This window comes from Ambystoma mexicanum, chromosome 13 (genome assembly GCF_040938575.1).
Source record: "Ambystoma mexicanum isolate Mex_15411 chromosome 13, UKY_AmexF1_1, whole genome shotgun sequence".
Lineage (NCBI taxonomy): Eukaryota > Metazoa > Chordata > Amphibia > Caudata > Ambystomatidae > Ambystoma > Ambystoma mexicanum.
This window is the reverse complement of record NC_090938.1, coordinates 333,552,971-333,571,378: the sequence shown is the minus strand read 5'-3', so window position 1 is coordinate 333,571,378 and position 18,408 is coordinate 333,552,971. Positions and strand designations below refer to the sequence as shown.

Genomic DNA, 18,408 nt, shown 5'->3' with positions numbered 1-18,408 from the left:
TTTGCCCTATCATACTCACCATATGCCATACATGGTGACCAGAATTTTCATTACATCCTTATTTGTTTTTATATCCCTCCCCACATTTACCGCTTTCTAGCTACAGAGAGCTTCGATTGTCAGCCGCTGGATGAGCTGTGGACATGCGATGTAGAACCAACTGAAAATCCTGGCTCCGTGCCCCCAAACTGGCAGTCCTCACACTTCACAGCTTCCTGTCAGAAAGATGGCATTCACCAACTCCCTATGCCAGAGGATTGTCTTTACCAGTCCTCTAGTCTTTTCTCAGATAAAGAAAGCAGTGAGATGTTTGACCAAAGTACAGATCCCCAAATCGAAAGCCAGGATGAGAAAGATCAGGGGAACAGGCAAGCACAAATTACCAGCATTGGAGATAAAAACAGTATCCTGGAGATTCTACGCTCTGCTGGGGTTCCTCATATGGATGAGGATAGAGCCCAACTACATTGTCAGGAGAAGGCTTGCATAACAGGGATGCAAAAGTGGGCCTTTTCCAGCCAGCCCAAGGAAGACCTGAATCATGACCCAGCTGAAATCACTGTTGATACCCTGAATGCTCATGTCTTTATTTGGGCCCAAGATTTGGAAAAGGGGACCTTTGTGCCACAAGATAAAGGCAAGAAGTTGATCAGAGAAATGCAGAAGAGGATCTTCAACAACGAAGATACAGAAGGCCATGAAGCCACCACAAGTAAAACCTTTGTTGCCAGCAACTACACTCCACAGGTTCTTAGCTCTACTGGAGATTATTGCATAGGTATAAAGGGCACACTACCACCTGGTCCAGGTAAGAAGTGGGCAGGAGCAATCCAAAAGGAGCGAAGTGTAAGTAGCAACGATATGTCTGGTGTTACTTTGGGAGGATTATGTCTTCATTTCAGTAGTACTGATGAACCCAACTCCCTACCACTCTGTCAATTCAATCAATTTAAGAAAGAGTATGCTAGTGCAACAGAAGTCAGTGCCATTCAGCATCCACTGTTTGTTCCTCATTCTGCAGTTCAGTTTGGTTTGAAAGACTGCATGTTCCAACCCATGCACCAAGCTATGGAACTGATGATGGAGACTAGCAGATGTAGCAAGGTTCCAACAAGTAAGAACCCTCTGGAAATCCCTGTAACGCATTGTGTGTCCCAACTGCCGGAACGGAAAAAACAGGTCACTGTGACTGCATGTGAACCAAATTCCAGGCAAGACAAACAGAGAGAATCAACAGGAAATATGGGAAGACAAGTCCTGGACAGAAAGGCCCCTCTGGAGGCTATATGCTCCACTGTGCCTACTTGTCTTGGGCTTGATCTTGAGCTTGTCGCTCCTGGTCAAGGCACAATAAGTAGGAAATCCGCATAGAGCAAGGGTTTGAACACTGAAACTTCTTTAGCAGCTGTTGGATCCCCTGGGGCTTCTAGTGTAGGGGATAGGACGATATGTAGCTCTGACACACGATTCATGCCTCTTGGTCAAAGGGAAGTGTGGACATCAGAGATGAGACGAGTGATGGAGGTGCTGCCAAAGAGGACCACCATAGAGGCCATTTGTTCTGCAGAGGCATCTGCGGCTAGCAGCTCTCAAGACTTGGAGTCCTTAACTCTAGAAATATGTAGAGTTAACATGATAGAAGAGAGAGAGGCTTTGAAGAGCAGGAAAATCTTGAATGCTGTCTGCTCTCTTAGGGATAACAGCTCCCAAGTCTTTGCATCTAATCTATCTGTTCAAAGCAAGGAAAGTAGGAAGGATATTGTTAAAGTTACTATGTCTAGAACATCTGTGGAGACCATGAACACTCCAGATGCTTTAACCACTAGCAGCTCCAATGACACTGTATCCCTACTGTTTGGTCATACTAATCCCATTGACGTTTCAGAAAAGCCCAGAATGATCTGCTTGGAGGACCTTTGTGTTACTGGGGCTTCTTCTGTTGATTCAGCCATTTTCAACTCCTTTGACAGGAATTCTCTGACACCCGGCCAACAGGAAGTGGGTATGGCTGAGATGAGTAGTGGGAGAGAGGCCTCAAGCAGGTGGACCTCCCTGGATATCACAGGGTTGACTGAAGGTTCCTGTATTGTTAAAGGCCCTAGCATTGTAAAGAGCTTGACCCCTGGCCAATGTGAAGAATGGAGGGTGGAGATGCATGATTGGGGAGATGATTTAAGCAGTAAGCCCACCCTGGAAACCCTTGGCTTGTTGGGAGCTTCCTTGGTAAACACAGCCCCTACCGGCTTCCATGTATCAAAGTCCTTAAGACCTAGACAACCTGAGACATCTAGATTTCAGATAAGTGATGGGAGAGAAAGATTGACCAGGAAGAGCTTCCTGGAAGTCCTTGACTCTACAGAAGCTTCCTATGTTTATGCAACCATGTGCAGCTATTCTCTGACACCCAGCCAGCATGAGTTTAGGAGAGCTGTCATAAGTGGTGGTAGAGCGCCTTTGATCAGGAAGATATCCCTGGAAGTTATTGGCTCTACTGGGTCTTCCTCTGTAGACAAGGGCCAATGTAACTTCAATGACTCCAGTACCCTGAATCCTGGCCAACGTGAAGTATGGAGGTCTGAGATAAGGGAAAAGAGACTTGATTTGACAAGCACAACCTTCCTCGAGACCATGCCTTTTACCTGCACTTGCAGTGTTGAAAAAGGCCCTACTATTACATTTAACTTGAAGTCCCCAACCCTCAGTCAACGTGAGGCATGGATGTCTGAGATGAGCGGTATGAGAGGGGCTTTGACCAGGAGGACCTCCCTAGATGTCATTGGCTCTACTGGTGATTTGTGTGTTAGCAAAGACCCTAGTATCCCAAGTGACTTGAACTCCTTAGTACTCGGTTGGTTGGAAGTATGGAAGACTGAATTGATGAGTGATGATACAGAGTCATCGACAAGAAGGCCCTACCTGGAGGTCATCAGCTCCACTGGGAGTCCCTGTGTTGGTAAAGGCCCTTGCATCCTCCGTGATTTGGAGTCTGTGACCCCTCGACAATGTGAGTTATGGAATGATGAGATTAATGATGGGAGGCAGGCTTTGACCAGGAGGACCTCCTTAGCATCCATGGGCACTGCTGGGGTTTCCATTATTGACATCTTTAGCAACTTCCATAATTTGAATTCCCTGACGCCAGGCCACGACGAGGTGTGTAGGCCTGAGATGAGTGAAAGAAGATGGCCTCTGACCAGCAGGACTTTCCCAGAGACCATAATCACCACTGAAGCTCCTTGTTTTGATAAAGGTCCTAAACTCCCACATGAGTTAAAATCCCTAACACCCTGCCAATGTCAGGTACTGAGGAAAGAGATTAGTGATGCGAAAGAAACCTTTATAAGCGGGGCCTCAATGGAGAATAATGGGCTGTGCTGCAGTGGGAGTGCCTTTACAGGTGTTCATTTAGACTTCAAGTCCTCCTCCCATCCTGCCAAAAAGCCAGAAAAGCGCTATGCTGAGCCAAGTGGCCAAATAAAAGCCCACAGAGAGGTTCATGAATCCCAACCTCCCAAGAGGACCAGAAGCGATTTACCTTCATACCAGCGGGAGGAGGTGCAGGAAAAGGGACACCTCACAGTTACGCACAGAACAGGACAAGGCAGTATTTTGCAACCAAGTGGGCACCAGTCGTGGATGGAAGCGCAGGTACAACCTTTTGATTCAGGTCACCAGATGCCAAGGCTAAGCAAACCTCTAAGGATAGCAGCACAAAACCTGGAACTCCTGCTACTGAAACGCCACAAAGGCAATGCTCAGGTAAAAAAGTGGGTTGTGGATGATGAGGCTATATCTAAGAAACTGGGGGTACATAGTCTCTTCACTTTTATAGAACACAGGGGAGGGATAGCCAGATCTTTAAAACACCACATTTTAATTTATCAGGAGTGCAGTAATATGGGGATAAAGGCAGGAGGTGGGGCTTTAACTGCGCAACGACTGTCAACTCTGAGTACCTGCACTTGTGATTTTCGATTTCAAACTCCTTTGAGGGAGAAAAGGGTAGACATCATGCTTCCGCAAGCAGCTCTTTTAAAGAACGGAATTAAGCTTTAATTTGACAAACCTATACCCTGCTGCCTGTCCCACATAGGAGTGGGCATAATGTTCAGCATTAAGTGCAAGGGGAGTGGGTTGGGCAGCCATCCCATATGCCACATTGAATATGATGGCCCAATGTTTTGGTGAGGGTAAGGTTCTCGCATGACGCCTGTTAAGATGGATTTTCAGAACCAGCCTGGTGGGAGGGTTCTTTAGAGGCCGCCTTAGTTAGTGGATAGGATTGTTGACACTTGGGTCTAACCAAACTGAGTCAAGGGAAGGTAGCAGAGCAGTAGGGCAATACTCCGGGAGATATGGGGCTGGTGTAATGGTATAGTGGGACACACACAGAGCACTGAAACAAATCAAATTAGACAGTACAAAAATATTCTTTTAGGCCTTAAAACTTTTTAGAAATGTAAAATCACAGCGAAGTATATACTCCTAAAGAAAATCTAAACATACATTTTTATATATACACACAGTTGGTGATCTCGCTAGATATCACCTACACTTTACTGTTAAGAGCAGTAAAAGCAGTTTAAGATGAAACAGGAGACCGTAGGCAGTGAAGTAAATGGAACACTGTGGTAAAGCAAAGGAAACGATACCCTGTCATCTGAACTAATGCCTCAAACATGTCAGAAGCCTTTCCCTGGTAAGGAAATGCAACCTAGATCCCCAAAGAGCCGAATGTTCCAGGGAAGTACCTGTGGCAGGAGCCCAATGGTCTTTAAAAGTGAAGAACAAGTATTGGTAAAGCCAACAGGTAGGTAAATATTCAAGTGAAGAAGACAATTAAGGCACACCAATTAGATTAAGGCTTCTCTCCCAGTCCCACCATTCCAGGTAAAGCCCACAAGGGTATCCTTGGCCAAAACTCCACCGATCATGACCAGGGAAGGGAGAGTTGGGGAGAGGGCTTTGCACCTGTACATCCTCTATGGTCAAATGGGATGTAAACAGGAAACCAAGCTTCCCCCCTTACTTTGATTCTCTGAGAAACGCCCTCTAATGTTCTCAGATTGACTAGGCTCACTTACCTCAGGTGAACATCTGGTTTCAGGTGGTCCAGGGACCACGGGTGCAGTTGTAGTTTTCAGGTTTGGGATTGCGTCTGGTTATACAACGGGTCCTTGCTGTGATGAGACTGTTCCTGATGCCTTGAAGTGAGACAACCCAGGCACCTCAGGATAACCACCATCACAAGTTGCATGATGATAGGAGACCCCAGGACATGACGAAAATGGGCCGCAGTGAAGAACACCCCGATTAGTGGGTGGCAGACAACACTTGTGGCAATGATGAAGACTCTGCCCTAGGAAAGCTGCTCTTTGTGTTGGAGAGCAGAACCTGCAGGAGGACGGGTTTCGGGCTGCATGTAAACCTACAGAGTTCCAAGTTGAAACTCAAAATGTGGAGCGATGCACCGAAGATTCTCTGAATGAAGCTAGTCAGTCCAGAGGATGGTTCCAGGATGGTTCTGAAGGCTTCTGAGGGCAGGATCCTAGTCCAAGCATCTGGACTACTTGGCTCCACCAGCCCAAGGGTGCAAGTACTGTTGATGGTCATCTTGAGATTGTTGCAGTGAGACTGAGCTTCACTGGGACTTGGCAATGCTAGATGCCTTCAGTGGTTGTCCCCTCCGTTCTTAAGTGGGCTGCACCTCTTCATTGGGGTCTTGACTTTAAATAAGGATCTCCAAAACGTCTGCAGGATTCCTTTTTATCCCGCATTCATGGTGGGGTTGTACCCAACCCACCAATGACTGGGATCATTTAAACTGGCAAGGACTGACCACTCATGGACAGCCTCTTGCCCCACATCTTCCCAGCAGAAGACATACACCTGGCTGGAGTGTGGATTGGGACTAGACAATCTCAGCCCCCATATCCAGCCAGATTCTTACACTGGCGCTTTGCCCACAAAAAACTAGGGGTTGCCTGGAAAAGGGCTTACCGCATATGGCATTTCCTGACCTGTGAAGAAAGGAAGGAGACCAAAGAACAAGATGACCAAAGCCATGGCCGAAAAACGTGTGGCATGGGCATTTTGAGGATATGGTACTAAAAATGGCATATTGTGGCAAAATGCAGAAGCACAAGCTGCAAAAACAAAAAGCTCAGTAGAAAAATATCTGCTGCCACCAACCCATCTTGGACACATTGCAAAAGAAACAGAAATGCTCACAAAGAAAAATGACAAATTGATATAAAGTAACCCTGCAGCACTTCGCTGTAAGGTGAGGTGTGCTAGAGTAAAACAAAAAAGGAGTCGCGTAAAGGGTGCCGAGTCTCCCTGCATTGGTAATCGTAAAGACTAAGCCCTCCCTCCCCAAAAGAGATGAGTTGACCAAGGAAAGGAAAGTAAAAAGGCTTATATTGGCTCCAAAAGTCAGGGCGGGGTACAAGACATAGCATAAAATTGGGGTGCTCCATTGCTGTCAATGGATGGAAAGCTGCAAAATGAAAATCTTTCCTAACACCATTGTCCTCGTTGCGAGGTTGGCAGTAACCCAGTGGTGCTACTGGTGGGTTGCTGCCAACCCCTTATTACCAATACCATCGACTGACATACCTTGCTACCGGGATATCACAAGCGGCGGCGGTATGGTAAATTCCCATGAATGGGAACCCTGAAGCACTGCCACCGTTAGTAACGGTGCCGGTGCTTCAGTGAAAAACATGCCAGTAGGGGCCTGAACTCCCCACAGGTCAGACCTGCCAGTAGTTTAGAGGCCTACCTGCAAACACAGAGTGAGCCGGCTCACTCATAATGAGGCCCTATGTCACCGGGGACACTATTCTCATACTTGGCTTTGAATTTAGTTTTGCTTTATTCAATTATACTCAATTGAAGTGACCCAAGATCACAAGTTCCAGAATTAAATTGGTGGAGAAGTGAAAGACTGAGACTCGGTTCATAATATCCTTGATGAAATGGAGTAATCTGGAAAACGTATGACAAAGTAATTCCTATAGAGCACTGCAAAAGTCATTTACTCACAGTAACCAGTTCTGCTACCAAAACCTTTTGGGGTAAAAGGAGAATGCACAGAGGAGGCCCATGATGTTTTGTTGTCAACAACACCTCTTCAAAAGAACCCCCGCCCCCACCAATAATTGGCATTTAGTGCTGTAAAATGGTTGCTGTACCATGGTTCTATTTGGAGTGCACACGTGGGAGCTGGAGATGACAATACGATTGAAGGAAGCTTTAGTAAATATGTCCAACTACCCTCTTAGAGGGGCAGGGGCAGGACCCAGGACGTCCTAGAACTGGGTTTAAAAGGCAATAGCACTGAGGGACATGAGCAGGGTCCACTGGATGTCAGTTTATGAACTAACTCTGAAGATCATTGAAACAAGAACATGAGAAGGTCCCAGAGGAGGGAAGATGAGCTCTGCGCACTGCCAAGTTTACAACTCCTGAGTGAGAGGAGAAGAACCCACGAAAGAGCAGGGTCATTATTAGGTTTGGAGACCAGCTTTGGAGGGGGCAAAAACAGCATTAGGACTAGGGACCCATTCAGAGGGACCAGAAGAGATTCCAGAAAGGGCAAGCTTTGCTGTAGGTCTCAAGACATCTTTTAGAGGGATGGAATGGCTCTGGGGAGGTTAAGATCAGCACTATACCTGGAAAGCACAGCCCAGCAGTGTCCAGACTCGGGAATCACGCAAGGATTTATTTCTCCTAATAAAAGGTGGGTGGTGATTGAACGAGCCCCCAGAAGAGAGAGAGGGGACATCAGAGCATCAGGGCTAGAGTTATTCTTAGTGCTGTGGGAAGACTGACGATTCATGTGGGAGCTACGCTACAGATGTTTCCACTGGCCGATGGACTCTGGGGACTGCTGGCCAGTACAGTGAAATGCCCCTTTGGTTACATTTTTCAAAGTAGTAAATTCTGTGAGTAGCCTTCATAAAAGTTGTACAAGGCTCTTTATTTGGGCACAGGACACAGTCTACCACATGTTCATTGTCCCTTCAATCTTTTTTTTCACCCGTTCAGGTACACTCCGACATGACCCCCTTCAGATACACATACCCAGAACCCAGCAAGACCCAGCAGAACACAGCTCAAGGAATCAGGTAATTTATATAGCTAGCTTAATCTTTTCTCATCTTGGCTACTTCTCCTTTGCCTTTTCTGCCTCTGGCCTTTGCTCTTTGTCCTTCCAATTCTATCTTCAATTCTGCTGTTTGTCTCCTTTTTTAAAAATGTTTTATCTCCCTCCCTGTTCCCCTATTATCCTTCCATGGCCTGTCTTGTTTGGCTTCCTTTTATTGCTATCTTCCATTTTGCTACCACCTCTGTCTTGTATTGAACTGTTTTATGGCTTAGCCCCCCCTGTTATATTTCTTCTCTTATCTTGGTTTTATCTCCCCCGTTCTTCACTCATCTTCTCTGCTCAGATTAGCCATTCCTTGTCCCACTATGCCAGTCCCAATAAACCTGGGGACTGTTTTTTTCTCTGATTCCACACAGAGAGGAAGTTCACTCAGAGATATACATTTAATATTGCCCATGATAATCCCATTTTTCTTCTTTATATATTTATCAGGTGTCCACCCACCCTGACGCAGTGGGCCATCCAATACATCAAATATCTCAACACCTCAGAAAAAGAAACCAGGGACAGCCATGGGAAGTCAAAAGAAGAACCCGGACTGTCAACTGGAGTTTGCTTGATGTGAAAACAAAGCCACGTGGGGCACGGGAAGGACAGAAGGCCTTGTCGAGAGGCTGGGCTAAACCACACACCATTATTGCAGGCCTTCAGGGACATCAACAACCAATTAAGACTGACTCACCACCCAGCGACCTATGCCTTGCACAGAGCATTCAAGGTTGTGCATGCTCATAAATCCGCTCAAGCACACAGTTTGAAGATGTCTGGAACCCAGATCTCAAGTTGCTGCCACATTGCCCAATGCTCCCATTGCAGTTCCCTACAATTTCTTTTACACAGCCTATCGTTGGCTCTGTCCCTTCTGACTGCTGGCCTGGCATTCCCTGATTATTAGCTGGGATTTTCAGCAGCTGCCTAAAAAACACTTCATCACAAATGTGGCTTCCACAAGGGCTTCCCATGCACTTTTGCATGTGTGAGCAGTCAGACATGGGAGACGGACACAGAGGTGCGGTATTATCACAAGTCGCAATTTATTAAATAATAAAAGTGGTGATAAACACCTGTCTTTCCCTAACCTAACAAGAAATGAATTGCCTACCAACCAATACTAAAAGGAAAGTGACCTAGTATCAGAAATGTCTGTTCCTCAAACTCATACATACAACAAAATCATACATGAATAATTTGGCAACTTCAGCATACAGGAAAAGGAAAGCAAGAACTCTTGTGATCAGGGTTGGATCCCCTTCCCATGGATCAATTCAGAAGGTGTTAACTCAAGATCAATTTCAAGTAGAATATACAGTTCCTTGTATCCAATGTGTCCTTCACTTGGCAAAGGGAACTTCCTTATATCCCCAAGGTTTCTCATGCTTATAACAGTTGTTACAGTTTACACTTGGTAAATCAAAGTCTCTTTCTTCATATATCTTTTTTTTTTAATTATGGTTTGTTTATTTGAAACATTTCATAAAAACAATCTCTTACTTCCATTTCACAGAGCCATATTAAAAGCATTAGTTATGTTTTCCCCCAGTCTCCCGCCCAATTAAAAACATGCACTTCAAGAAATATCATTTTACATTTCGAAGTTCCAACAAGTCCTCCATAAGCCTCATTGTTGATAGTATCATCGAGTTGTTTTCTCCTAGTATAAACATATCCCACCATTCTTGACACAATAAAGTTTTTATAGCGCTTTCCTATCTCACTCATATTTCCTTTTCATTAGATCCACAGCATTGCACTATGTCAACAAATGTTGGGAAGTTTCGATCTTATATTTATTCCTGCAGAATCTGCAAGAGCAGTCATTACCAGGAACCTGCCTTCTCATACCTAGAACGTCCCTAGTTGGGAAAATGTTAAGTATAAATCACATAAAGAGGTCCTTATATCTATAACTGGGAATTTTTAATAGATACTTGGGGAGTTGGTTTAATGATCTCCTCTCATGCTCCAAATTCAATGGTAATCTGTATGAGCTTCTTTGCGCTAGGGTGTCTATCCAATCCATCCGCTTAATCTGGAGCTTGATTTTGCCAGGATTTGTTTTAAGGACATCCACCGTTAAATCCAGCTTCATAAGCCACTCTATACAGGTTGATTTCCAGGTATCCAAAATCCAATCACTCCAATTTTCTTCCTTATTTCCTAGAATTTCAAAGAGGGGGGGGCTATTCTCCTATATGCATTTCAGAAAAAAAGGCTCAAGGACCTCCACCTGATCATAGAGAGACGGGATTGAAGGCCCAATTCACATCTAATCAAGGCGATAGGAAGGGACTTCAAGAGAACCAACACTCTCCTCCAAAAAAGGCCCTCCAACCTATCCCAGAATCCTATGGGAAGGTTGGGAACAGATTCTGCTCCATATATAAGAATTGGAGTTACTTTAAGTCTATAAAAAGAGATTATCGGCTCTATGGTGAACTTTCCAAATTTCTTATGGATTCTTCTGGTCTGGGTGACCAATCTAGCACATTTCAACTTAAGGCCATCCATCCAGGGCTTTTCAATAATACTACAGTTAATCGGAACCCCCAAGTACACCATGGATTTTACGCTTTCAATGTCAACCAAATTCACAACCCGGGTGGACATGGACTTGTTTTTCCTACCGAGATTTGGGAGCACCATTATTTTAGTTTTCTTCGTGTTCACTCTGTTTGTTCACCTTTAGATAGAGTTCTAGTTTGTTCACCTTTAGATAGAGTTCTAGTTTGTTCAATCTTCTTTGAAGACCAATCAGCACCAAATCATCCGCGTAGAGGACCCTCAGAATTGGCTGATGCTATATCTTTGGGGCAAAGGCCTTAGTTCCCTTCTCACTAGACTCCAAATAGGATAAGTAAAGATTGAATAATTCTGGGGTGAGGAGGCAGCTCTGGTTCAGGCCTCTGAATGTTCGAATGTCCTTCGTTAAGCTTCCATTGACCGACATCCTAATTCGGACAGTAGTTGACGAGTATAGATCTTTAATAGCCTCTAGCAGATCTTGCGGGCAATTCCACGTCGATAATTTCTCCCACAGCCTTTCTATACTAATGCAGTCAAAGGCTTGCTCCAAGTATATGAACACTAGGTAGACCTGCTTGGACCTGCTCGGCCTCAACTTCAAGGTGTTTAACAAAAATAAGTTGAGGCTTGTCCCGACCCCAGCGACAAATCCATCTTGTCAGTTATCAAAATGCCGAGAATCTCTCGTCCAGTTTTTTAAATGCCTTAACAAAATAGACGCAAACATCTTCCCAAGAGTATCTAACAGAGCAATGGGCCTATAGTTTTTGGGGTTGTCTCTGTCACCCTTTTAAAAAAATGGGCACAATCAACTTGGAAAGTCGATGACAAAAAGATTCCTTTCTCAGGAGACCAATCAGTTTTCACTACATTACACCTCTTCAAAAACAACTCCTTAATAAGGATAGACCATTCAACAGTTTTACTTTAGTCTGGATGGTTAAGCAACAGTTCATCAAAACACAGTGGTGGTATTGCAATTCTTTTCCACCTTTTACTTCAACCACAACCTTCTACCACAGTTACAGTACTTCTGCTTCTCTTCTTCCTGGCCCACTTTCCTCCCAGGACTAACCACTAATTGTCCCTTTCCTGATGTACTCGTCTGCCAGGATAAAGCTCCTACTACTACTCGTACTATGTAGTAACTCTTGTTCACAACTTTCCACATTTAACTGGTTAATGGGGAAAGTTAAACCAACAACACCTTCTGGAGTAAGTCTTTTGACTTGAAACACAATTGGCTTACAACTTCTTTCTTTCATACACAAGAGGACGTTAATTCTCACATTGATTTGTTTGCCCTTAGCAAAGCAGGTTACAAATCGCCTTGATCCCTTCTACAATGAGGGCTCTTCAACTGCTGTCTCTGACTTCTTTCCACACAACCCACTGGCTGTTGACAATTTGCAACCTTTAAATTTTCCACATTCAAATTGCCCTGTTATCTCTTGGCTTTGGCAATGCAGGGAAGAAGGCCCATTATTTGAGTATTCCACTTTGGTAGAATTGTATCCCTTTTGTTTTGTATCTGCCCTCTGGCATAGGCAATGCAAGTTACAATCTGCCCTTCTTCGGCTTGGGCAATGCATGTTACAATAGTTTCTTATTGGGTCTCTTCTCACCTACAAGTCATATTCACTTTGTGTTCCTTTTGGTCTTGGACAATGCCAGTAAAAATCTGCTTCTGTTGTCCCTCTGTTTTGCATCATTACATTCAGTTTGCTTGAATTCAATTCTTCGGTATTCAGCATTTTTTTGTGTCTAGCGGTCGGTCTTGGAGCGCCCCGCTGTTACCTTTCTTAGACCAACTCACCGGCTGCTGCTGGCATCTCCTTGCTAGGCCCCGAAGACCCTATGCATATGGAAACTAAGGCACAATCACCATATACTAGTGATACGACAGACACAAGGTTCGATTTTCCAAGTACCATGGTTTATTGCAAAATATGCTCAATCGGCCGACTGGGTCTAACGTCTCGCAACGTGTGTCACCAAGACCTCGTGAGACGCAAGAGAGCGAACATCATTTCAACAGTTACATATATACAAAAAACAAGCCTTCAAGGCACATCAGAACCGCCCATAATGTATCTTCTTCAGCTAGGGTTCGGTGATTGACAATTATGACAAATATGACACATTATGACAAGTTTCTCACTCAATCTGTTATACTTAGCAACAGTTGCAGACATAGTTCTTTGTTATACAGAACATAAAGCACTTGTAAAGCAAGGATATTGTGTTCGTGAGAGAGAGACACATTCCAAAGCACGTTATCTACTAGTTTCTATTTGTGAACTAGGGGTCAGCTTGTTCTAAGGAATATCCACGAAGGAGGACCGCTAGAAGAGTATAATTCATGCTTTAACTGCCTGTTTCTACAACTTTGGTAAAACAAGCCGGCACCTGGGCCGCTGATTAAATGGTGTTTCTGCTTGCTTTCAAGGACTCAGTGAGGGAGAAAAACAATGTATTTCTGTACTGTTTGGCATTCCTGTCTGGGCTGATCTTTCAACATGCAAGCTGTGGCCTCGTACCATGTATGAGCTTTCAGAATATAATATGTTTTGGAAAGCATCTTTACAGAAAGAAAAAAGCAAATGGTGGATGTTACACAAGATGGACGCCCTGTGGTTTTACTGACGATTCTATGTTCGCGGTGTTGGTCATGTGATGTGATTGGTTTTCGGCCAACATAATGTACATTCTATACTTGGTTAGGGTCGTTTCTAGACTTACAAAGCCTCCTTTTGGCCGTAAGCCAAGAGAATCATCCATACATCTCGTCTTCATCTGACCATGTATCTAATTCTGAACTAGGCATGCCTCTGTAATCGTCAACTTCAATATTAATTGACATGAATTCCTTCATTGTTTCCATTTCGTGATTTACACACTTATTTAACATGGGTGTTCGTTTTTCCGTCATCGCATGTACACATTCATTTGTCATTTCAGAGCAAAAGATTGGCAGGTAGTGTATGCAACAACAGCAGAACATGAGGATTCCAAGTAATGTTACTAAGATTGCAATTAGTTTCCATCCCCATGAACGCAGCAGTTCCCAAAACCATGAACTTATATGCAGATCCCAACCACCTGTCGGGTATGAATGTCAGAACTCAGGATGTGCAATTTCTTGATTGCTTCAAAAATCGTAGGGGAGGAGTCACTTACAAATACAGCACACTGACCCTACGATTTTGCACACACCTCCACGATCAGCCAAAATTATATCTAGAGCCATTCTATTCTGAAGTGTCATTAATCTAACTGCCTTCTCTTCTAATGTCATGTTATGTAATATATTGGTTGTTCCATTTATCATTTTTTCTAACACCCTGGACAGTTTTCTTATATTCCATGAATTTGTTTGCCCCCAGAATGGTATAAATGATTTTGCTATGTCCTCTGCAATTAGTCCTGTATCATCCCGCCGTGGCCTGGATCTGGATAGTTTGGATATGTCTGAAGTTTTGGAAGGGAATACACCAGGGAAAAGGATTCCCAAGTAACAGGTCCCTCCCCAATTCCTAGGTCACCAGGGATAAGCCTGTTCCCCACATATAAAATAAACAGGATCACCTACATATATTGGTTCTTCTTCTTTCGCAAGCACTGCAATATTCATACATCTAGTAAATGTTCCTAACGCATAGGAACCCCTTTTCTGTAGGCTAAATGGGACAGTACGTAGACTGTAATTGATAGTATAGGAGGGAGGCACTACATCCTTACTCCCTACTGGATTCATGTGAAAAGTGATTACAGATGATTTGTAAGGCACAAAGAGTTTATCCACTGGTTTTACCATCGGTCTTATTATTCTCGCCCTGTTAAATATGGAACAACCCACTGGTTCCATTACCACTCTTTCGAACTCATCTATGTTTGTTCCATCCAATTGACCAGTATCACTCTTATTCCATTTCCCATAAAATAGTGCACTCAAGGATGCATAACATGCCGTATTAAGCGGTAATGGCTGCATGTACCAACCCATTTCTTTTTCTGCCATGCTAAGGTAAATTCGAGCAGACCCAACAATTCGTCCTATTCAGGATAGTGTGAGTCATAATCATAATCAAAAGCAATGTGTTATTATCATACCCACTTCTGTGTCTCACCTCTAATGGAGGGAGAGTATAAGAGAGCACATGTACCGGACTGTTTGTGGCAGGAGCGTTGGTAGCAGGCGAGCACAAGCTTAAAGGATGCACAGTTTCCAAATACCAAAATATTGGGGCCAGTGTAATCAAGATGCAAAGTAGTGTCATAATTATTAACATATGTTTCCTACAGCAAATTCTTCTAGATATTCTTTTAGTCTCTATCTCTGTAATATCATCAGCGTTGGTGCAGGAGGGAGCAGGAGTAAGTATAGGCATTGTCTGCAATGTTTATCTCGGCAATGTTTGTCACAAAGGATTTCTTCACAGCAGCACACGTTAAACAGCAAAGCGTTCAAATAGCAGCAAAGCGTTCAGGCCAGTTCTGGTTAGCCTACTTGATAAATAAGTAGAAAGCTTATGTGATTGTGTACAGTGCTCCAAAAACGTCAGAGCAAGCATCAGTTGTGTTGGTACCATATGCCTCCCCGCTTGTCCACACAGGCTCGCATTGGCCATTCACTTTCCAAAGGTAGCACCAGGAAGCCGTGTTTCAGAGCTCTCAATTTGATGCAGATTCATACTGGCTCATAAGTTCCACTTCCCTAGGCCTCCGATTCCCAATTCATCCGTGTTGGGAACAGAGGCAAAAAAAACACGCAGGCCAGATCACTTCCGGTTTTGAGAACGCAGGTTGTACCTTATCGCTCCAGGTACTGTGTGATCAATGAATAATGCATTTTCATTTCCAGAGGCAGGCTCAGCGTCAGCCTGTGATGCAATGAGTGATGATGCGGCAGCAGTCGGGCAAGGCTGAGGCACCTTTGGCCCTTTGATCTTTGTTGCAATCTCCCGAGGCCCTTTCTCGGGCTTAGGAAGCACTTCTGGCAGAGAACTGGCGATGCTGTCTTTGTGATAGAGTGCAGCTGTTTCTCTTTCGGCATTCGGATCAGCCAGCTCTTTCAAAGGGAATAGAATTATTTTCGTATGCGTAGCTTGGATCCATACCTTTCGACCATCCACTCGGACTGCAGTCTGTGTTGCCAGGAGGACGTGGTAAGGGCCCTTCCAACTCGGTGCAAGTGAAGATTTTCGCCAGCACCCAATCTCCTGGCTGCAGACAAAGCCCTGGGCTGGTATATCTGACAGGAAGAGCCTCCTGCACCTGCTGATGAATCAAATGCAAGTTCTGAGTTAACAGTTTACAATAAGTGCTTAGCAAAGGGTATTTGATCTCACTTAGACGCTTAGGCTGCGGGGTGCTCCAAACATTTGCGGGTCTCCCCATCACGATCTCGTATGGGGAGAGTCCAGTCCTTGCCTGCAGAGACGTTCTCATACACAATAAAGCTAATGGCAATGCATCAGGCCACTTCAACTGACTCCCTGAGCATATTTTGCTAAATGTATTCTTCAAAATACCGTTCTGGCGTTCCACAAGACCCGCACTCATCGGGTGTCTGGCTGAGTGGAATCTTTTATCAATCTGGAGGCCTGCACAAATTTGTAGTATCACGGCTGCAATAAAATGCGGTCCGCTATCTGACCATATGACACGTGGCAGGCCAAAACGGGAAAAGTACTCCTTTAGCATCACTTTCGCTGTGCTCATTGCTGTGCAATCTTTAAGCGGATAGGCCTCCACCCATTTGCTAAATGCACAGACCACTACAAGGACGTACTTGAAATTCTGACACTTCCATTTCTATGAAATCAAAATGGATCACTTCAAATGGCATAGAGGGGGGGGGGGGAAACTACCTACGGAAGTCGTGGCTCCTTTTCCAATGTTATGTTGCAAACAGGTCATGCAGTTTTGGAATAGTCTGTCGGCAGTTTTTCTAATGTGCAGATTCTGCCACACTGTGTCTAGATGCTGAATCATTTTCTTAGCACATATGTGTGTGGGGCTATGGGCCATAGTGACCTTCGCTGTTACATAGGCATTGGGCAACATCCATTTTTTACTAGTTTTGTCCACCCAGCAACCCTCTGTCTAATTCTGCTGTACCCTCAGACCATGGTTTTATTTCGTCTGCAGTTGCTTCTGTTTGCATCTCTTTAACTGTGGTAATTCCATTTTCTACCATGCAGTGTACCTCTTTTGACCTCTCAATACACATTTTCGTATGTAAATCAGTGGCAGTTTGTTTCGCAATTTTGCCTGCAAATGCATTTCCTTTTCCAACGTTACATGTTACTTTTTTATGCGCTTCACATTTCGTTATTGCTTATCGTTTAGGAGGTGCAAGAGCATACAACAATCTTACTATCAAAGTGCCATTTTGGATCTTGCTTCCATGTGATGTCAGAAAACCCCTCTCAGCCCATAGTCGACCAAAATTGTGTACCACCCCAAATGCATACTGACTGTCAGTATATATGTTTACATTTAGGTTTTCAGAAATTTCACATGCTCTGGTTAACGCTATTATCTCTGCAGCCTGTGCTGAATTGTATGGGATTCTTTTGCTCTCTACAATACTCTTTAATGTCGTGATGGCATATGCAGCAGTTTATGTACCATCGGGTAATTTGAAACAAGAACTGGCACACAACAGTTCTCCATCTAGCTCTTTCTGTGGGGTATCTGTTAGATCAATTCTTCCTTTCGTTTCTTGCTCAGTAACCATTAACCCTTTAAGTGCCATGGGTATTCCCCCCCCCCAGTGCCAGGGCCTTTTTTGGTGATTTTGGTATGTGACCATTCAATGCCTTGTAACTTTTTTGTTACATGAGATATCTCAGCCAAATCTGGCTCCTTTTTGTCCCACATGTAGGCGGTCGTAACGCCACCCAGGAATCTTAGGTTGCTGTAAGGGGGTGAGAGAAAATAAGCAAAAAGGGTGAAAATGTTGGGGTGTTTCCAAAAATGACAATAAAATGATGTACAAAGAAGCCTGTGGTTTTTTCCTCGTAAGAGCTAGGAACAAATGGTTTGCTATCCTGAATTCCCGAATTTCCTGGCTTTCAAGAACAGGTTGTGTGGAAACAAAAAAAAATATTTTGATGTGGTTATCAACTGTTTTGTGAGAGGTAGGCGATTTTGGCCATTTTTGCCAGTTGGACATGCATGGACGGAATGGAAGAAAAGGGTAGGAAAGCCGAATTGGAGGACAGAAAGGCATATATTTCTGGAAAGTAGACAAAATTCTAAGTTTAGGAAGGGGTGATTTGCGTAGGTCAGGCAACAACTAGGTAGGGGAAAAAGCCATAGATTTGGGGAAAATTGGGAAAATGACAGAAAAAAAGGTATGTGTTGGACATGGTTGGCTTGGTACGGCAATGGCTTTTATGAATTTTGAGAAAAGCAATGCTCCGCTACATTCCCCCAACACTTGCAGTTAGGAAAGCACACATTTTTTGTAGTGTTTTACAAAACAAGCAGTACCACAAGCAAACACTGAGCCATGGTACACAGGTGTTTTATGCTCACGGCCTGAACAGACGCACTTAGCATGTGTAAATGGAGAAAACCAATGTGGTAAGGAATGGCAAACATACATTTTTTGAAATAGCACAGACAGACCTTTTCAAGGGTAGGTGACTTGTGCAGGTTACAAAAGTGTATGGTGCCTAAAGCAGCGACTAAATGTAGGT

At 44.1% G+C, this 18,408-nt stretch overlaps 1 protein-coding gene across 6 annotated transcripts in view; it reads left to right on the top strand.

Annotated features, from left to right (window-relative positions):
• The window catches only part of LOC138521192 (uncharacterized), a 102,780-nt gene extending 85,074 nt beyond the window's left edge, over positions 1–17,706 (top strand). For 3 of the 6 annotated variants that reach the window (XM_069633830.1, XM_069633827.1, XM_069633831.1), the window contains one exon: positions 101–1,616. In XM_069633830.1, coding sequence (XP_069489931.1) covers positions 101–1,371 — 1,271 coding nt within the window. In that variant the 3' untranslated portion in view covers positions 1,372–1,616. Of the gene's footprint in view, positions 1–100; positions 3,760–8,052; positions 8,133–8,605 lie in introns of those variants that run through there. The other 3 variants (XM_069633828.1, XM_069633829.1, XM_069633826.1) reach the window with 3 other exon arrangements.
• The last annotated feature ends 702 nt before the right edge of the window (positions 17,707–18,408 follow it).